The sequence below is a fragment of the Sinocyclocheilus anshuiensis genome, unplaced genomic scaffold (assembly GCF_001515605.1).
Source record: "Sinocyclocheilus anshuiensis isolate Anshui unplaced genomic scaffold, SAMN03320099.WGS_v1.1 scaffold1071, whole genome shotgun sequence".
Lineage (NCBI taxonomy): Eukaryota > Metazoa > Chordata > Actinopteri > Cypriniformes > Cyprinidae > Sinocyclocheilus > Sinocyclocheilus anshuiensis.
This window is the reverse complement of record NW_015542381.1, coordinates 18,482-24,498: the sequence shown is the minus strand read 5'-3', so window position 1 is coordinate 24,498 and position 6,017 is coordinate 18,482. Positions and strand designations below refer to the sequence as shown.

At 37.9% G+C, this 6,017-nt stretch overlaps 1 protein-coding gene across 2 annotated transcripts in view; it reads left to right on the top strand.

Moving 5' to 3' along the window:
• The window catches only part of LOC107692587 (uncharacterized), a 53,194-nt gene that overhangs the window by 42,448 nt on the left and 4,729 nt on the right, over positions 1–6,017 (top strand). For both annotated transcript variants that reach the window (XM_016491691.1, XM_016491692.1), the window contains 2 exons: positions 3,542–3,859; positions 4,328–4,633. In XM_016491691.1, coding sequence (XP_016347177.1) covers positions 3,542–3,859; positions 4,328–4,633 — 624 coding nt within the window. The remainder of the gene's footprint in view (positions 1–3,541; positions 3,860–4,327; positions 4,634–6,017) is intronic.

Sequence of the window (6,017 nt, the reverse complement as noted above, 5' to 3'; positions counted from 1 at the left end):
CTGTGGCTGTCAGTCATTCGTTCAGCCTTTAAACCCTGGTCGCGTTCAGTTACAGCAGTCAGCTCGGTAAAGCTCTCTGCAAGATCATTCTGTGTTCCCCTTATACTGGATTTGTAAATACATGTCTATGATTTTGCAAAAAGGACTTTATCTTTTTGCCGGAGTTTAATGTTGTTTTGTTACTTGCTACCGGGTGTCTGTGAGAACAAAACACCGGCCGTAGAAAATACTATAAATTTATTTAACATGCACAGTAACTGAAATTTAAAATTGTTAAAAGAAAGGCTCAATAACTGTTGCACAGATATAATACACTACGCATCAATTTCTCTTCCCTTTGTGCTTTGCAGTTTTTAACACGAAGCGCGTACAATGTGCGCATCCGGTGTGCAGGCTGTGACGCCAGGTTGCTTCAGGCTTCAAGCGCATCATTCTGCACACCGGATGCGCACAGTAAGCGCTTCGTGCTCATAGACTGTATAAAAACAGTTCGTGCTGCACTGTATTTGTTTTGTCCTATCTTATCTATCATATGTTGTTGCCTTATTAAAAAATATGCTATAGATTTAAAAGAAATGTATTTTAATTTTATAGTATATACTTATATATAAATACATTCATGAATGTTTTTAATGAATAAAAACTTCACTGGTATCGGATCGGTATCTGTATCGGCCAATACTGAACCCTGGGTATCGGAATCGGTATCGGAGGCGAAAAAGGCAGATCGGAGCATCCCTAATCACAGAACCGGCTTTACTGACAAGATGAGCATGACAATAGCATTCGATTAATCGTGCATCCTTAATAGCACACTTTATTTTGAAGCTCATGTCAATAATATTATGCGTAATGCGTATTTTCACCTGCGTAATATTAATCGCCTCCGTCCCTCTCTCACGACGAATAATACTGCAATTCTTATTCATGCACTGGTTACCTCACATATCGACTATTGTAATGCTCTACTTATTGGTCTTCCTTCTAAACTTCTCTATAAACTCCAATTGGTTCAGAACTCAGCAGCTCATGTTCTTTCTAGGACTTCGTCAATCAAACACATTTCTCCAGTTCTCCAACGTTTACACTGGCTCCCAGTAAAGTATTGCATTGATTTAAAAATTTTGCTTCTCACATTTAAGGCACTTCACAACCTTGTTCCATCTTACTTCTCCACATCTTTACTCCTTCTGGCACTCTCAGTTCTTCACACACGATCTCTCTTGTGTCGCTGCATATACGTTTAAGTACTTAAGAACTTGTAAAGAACTTGATCAAGAACTTGTAGTTTTGCGGCCCCTCGCCTTATGGAACTCTCTTCCCCCCCAATATACGGAACAGTTACAGCCTTCATACTTTTAAATCTCGTCTTAGGACTTATCTTTTTACCCAGGCTTTCTTATGACTTGCTCTTATTAAGCCTTTATTTTTATGTATGATGTACAGGTGCATCTCAAAAAAATATCATGAAAAACTTTTTTTTCAACTTATTTCAAAAAGTGAAACTTTCATATATAGATTCATTACATGTAAAGTAAAACATTTCAAAAGTTTTTTTGTTTTAATTTTGATGATTAGAGCTTACAGCTCATGAAAGTCAAAAATCCAGTATCTCAAAATATTAGAATATTTTCATTAAATGACCATCCCTACAGTAAAAATTTCGGGGATCTCTTGTTCTTTGAAACCACAATAATGGGGAAGACTGCTGATTTGGCAATGGTCCAGAAGACAATCATTAACACCATCCACAAAGAGGGCAAGTCACAGAAGGTCATTACATAAGAAACAGGGATGACCGCAAGCTTGAGAATAGAGTCATCACCCTCAGACGTCTTCAGGAAAAGGGCTACCAAGCCACTTCTGAAACCGAAACAATGCCTGAAGCATCTTACCTGGGCTAAGGAGAAAAAGACTGTTGCTCAGTGGTCCAAAGTCCTCTTTCCAGATAAAAGTACATTTTGCATTTTATTTGGAAATCAAGGTCTGGAGTCTGGAGGAAGACTGGAGAGGCACAGAATCCAAGCTGCTTGAAGTCCAGTGTGAAGTTTCTGAAGTCAGTGATGATTTGGGGTGCCGTGACGTCTGCTGGTGTTGGTCCATTGTGTTTTATCAAGTCCAAAGTCAATGCAGCCGTCTACCAGGAGATTTTGTAACACTGTTGACAAGCTTTATATAGATGCTGATTTCCTTTTCCAGCAGGACTTAGCACCTGCCAAAACCACTTTCAAGTGGTTTGCTGTGCTTGATTGGCAAGCCAACATGCCTGACCTGAACCCCATGTGGAATCTATGGGATATTTTCAAGAGAAAGATGAGAAACAGTCGATCCAACAATCCAGACGAGTTGAAGGCTCAATAGTGCCTCAACAGTGCCACAGGCTGATCGCTTTCATGCCACACCTCACTGATGCTGTCATTTGTGCTTAAGGAGCCCCGACCAAGTATTGAGTGCATAAATGAACATACTTTACAGAACTTGAGCTTTTCTGTTTTGCAAATCCTTTTTTTTCTTTTGATTGATCTTAGGAAAAATGTTGAGATACTGGATTTTTGACTTTCATGAGCTGTAAGCTCTAATTAGCAAAATTAAAACAAAAAAAACGTTTGAAATATGTTACTTTACATGTAATGAACTTTCACTTTTTGAAATGTTACAAAATTTTTTTTTACTTTTTCAAGCTATTCTAATTTTTTGAGATGCACCTGTGTGTATGCAGTTGTGCTGTTGAATTTTGTAATGCTGGCAGGACTTGTTTATTTATTGTTACTGTTTTTACCAATTTGCTTGCTGTAAGGTGACCTTAGGTGTTTAGAAAGGTGCCATTACAACAAATTATTATTATTATTATTATTATTATTATTATTATTATTATCTTGTGCAATATAATAATACTAGCCTACATATATTATGTTAATAATTTCTTAATTCCACAGTTTTTGTAATTTTTAATTCAAAATAAAATATTAATAAAATATCCATTTCTGATTACCCCAGGTTGCTATGACTTTTATTAGGCTAGCCTATATGACTATTTCTGGAGCAGTTATGGGCATTTTACTGGAAAGTTCACTTTAAGAGGAATTTAACATATTAGGCTATAATATTTAATTCTATTTTGGTTAGTAATTAATAGGCCATAATTATAAACACTAGCGGCGTTTTGTTTCAAAGTTTTAAAATGTGAATGAAACGAAACATTCAAAATAAAATTATATATCAATTTCTAAAAATTCCGGATTGCTATGGTCATGTTTGCTTACCCATTAGTCTCGTGGCCATGAGAAAAATATGTAGTTCCCTCAACATAAGAAGTCATGGCCATGAGAAAAGGATGTCATTCTGTCAACATAGGCTCTTGAGGCCACAACTTCACATCTCGTGGCAACGACATAAGTATGTTGTTACCCCAACAAAATGATCTCATGGCCACAACATTTTATAATTTTATTATGTTTTACCGAACATGTCCCCTCCAGGTCACCGTACTAATGGCATCAATGTATTTCTGTCTTTCCATGCACTGTTCTCACACGTGAAGAGAGGAAGATAACAGTGATGGAGGGAGATCCTGTCACTCTAAACCCTGCTGTGGAAAAACAATCTGCTAATTTGATACAGTGGCTGTTTGGAGATGAAAAGCAGCTGACTCGCATAGCTCAATTCACTGGAGAGACCGGAATAATCATTACATATGATTATTTTGCTGATGGGAGTTTCAGAGACAGACTGGAGCTGGACAAGACGACTGGATCTCTGACCATCAAGAACACCAGGACTGAACACTCTGGACTCTATAAACTAGAGATCATATCCAACGGTGTGGTTTCAGACCAGACTTTTATTGTCACTGTCAAAGGTGAGTAGCTCAAGTCAGTAATGTTCACAGATCTTCATTGGCAGTTATTCCCTATAATTCAGTTCTTCTACAGGTAATTCAGCTGAAACTGGTTAATGTTCAGACCCCATTCAGAGTTTGTAGATTATTTTATTCAGTTTTAAAATCTCCCGTTGAACTAAATTGTGAAATAAACAGTTCTGTTGCTGCCCCAAAAAGTACTTCCTTAAGCTTTTATTTATATCAGCACTCTGTATAAAGTTCACTTGGATTTATAGTTTTGTCTTTGAGTTATCAAATCTGAAGTTGAGACAGTACTATAAAGTTTCTGTTTAAGAAAACAGCAACCTGTCTTAATTTCAAACTGATACAACAGCATCTGAATGCTCATTGTGTAGTCATTTCAAACTCTGATGTTCACATGAACACACTTGATCTAAAGACAAATTGGTCTTTGTTTTTCTCTGTTTCTGTGCGCTGCTGTGACAGATAAAGTGGAGGAGAAATTACTGAAAGGAGAAGATTCTGTCACTCTAAACCCTGATACTAAAATACAGAGAGATGATCAGATCCTGTGGATGTTTGGAGATCAAGACAAGCTCATTGCTCAAATCAGAGGAGGGACTGGAGAGATATATGATGATGCTAATGAGAGATTCAGAGGCGGACTGAAGCTGGACGAGACTGGATCACTGACCATCACAAACATTGAAGCTGAACACACTGGATTCTATAAACTACTGATTATCAGCAGCAGAGGGATCTTGTACAAGAAATTCAGGGTTTCAATACAATGTAAGTAACTGTCTTTCAGTTTATTTTTAAAAATGTACATGAGAGTAAGAGTGATGATGCACTGAATGAACAGTTTTACACTGAACTGAATTTTAATAGGCAAAGGTGCACTTTATAGTGTGTAACTTTAATTTTGTTTTAAAATATTATAGTTATTAATGTCATTTACTTAGTACAGTGGCGGATCCTAGCATAGGCAATATAGGCAGCTGCCTAGGGCCTGCAACACACTGAGGGGCGGCATGAGGCACCACCTGTGCATGGTGCATGCAGCTTTCAGTCGTGACATCTCTTCTTTATAGTTCATTCATGGCCTTATTTTAATGTTGAGAGCACATTAACATGAGAGCACATCCAAGTAATCGCAAATCTCTCAGCTCGCAGGTGGATTTCCTTCACTCTCTCACAAAACTGGACGAGTCCTCTCAAATGTACAGTGTGTTCTCTTATTAATTGGCTCTGCTCTCCCTCTGATATTGTGTGTGCTCAAACGTTGTCCTGTGCACTCTCAAATCTCTACATGCTCTAGCTTCAGAATTCTCTTCTCTTATGGTTTTATTGTTGCTAGAAGCTATTGTAGGAAACTTTTTCCTCGTCGAAGCAGAGACCAGGAGACTCTTGGGTATCTTCAGCAGAGTTCTTTATTGAGAACGCGCTGTGTGGCGCTGCAGTTATCAAAAGTCTGACTAAGGCAGTGATACATTGTAGTTTATACCTTTCAAGGGGGAGGGATACATAGAGGTGGAGACAATCTAAACAAAGCATGCAAATGCAATACAGGAATCAGCCCGTTACCGGAATTTCTCCAGCCCTGATCTCATCAGCATAATAGTGTCATTCAAAAGCATAGGTGCTAATCCAATCAGTCTGACAGTCCTAATCCAATCAGCATAACTACTCAAAGACTGGGGCAGAGGCACCAAGAGCCATTACAAACAAAAGGTGATATTCTCAGTAATCTGGTTCATTTGACTAACAATAAGAGAACAGGAACAGACAGGAACCTCTTGCTACAAACTTTGCTTAAGAGAATCATTTGTCTGATGTAATTTACCTTACATGCTAAATACAATGTACTTCACCTTAGTTTTTCATGTGATGCTATGTCAGAACATAGGATCAGCATATTTAAAACAGATTCTTACATTTGTAATCCCACAATTCTCCCTTTGAGAGTTCTAATAACTCTCACAAAATACACATTTAGACACTTAAAAGTTCATTCTTGTAACCTGTGATCGTTACAGGCACATAGCACTTGCTCTGTGTTGATTGTCTGTACTGACGAACGGCATGTTGACACAGAAACAAACATGCAGCTAGGGTCCGTGAAGTTCTTACGGGTAATAGTCTTTTCTGGTTGGAACTGTCATTTCCTCGTGAT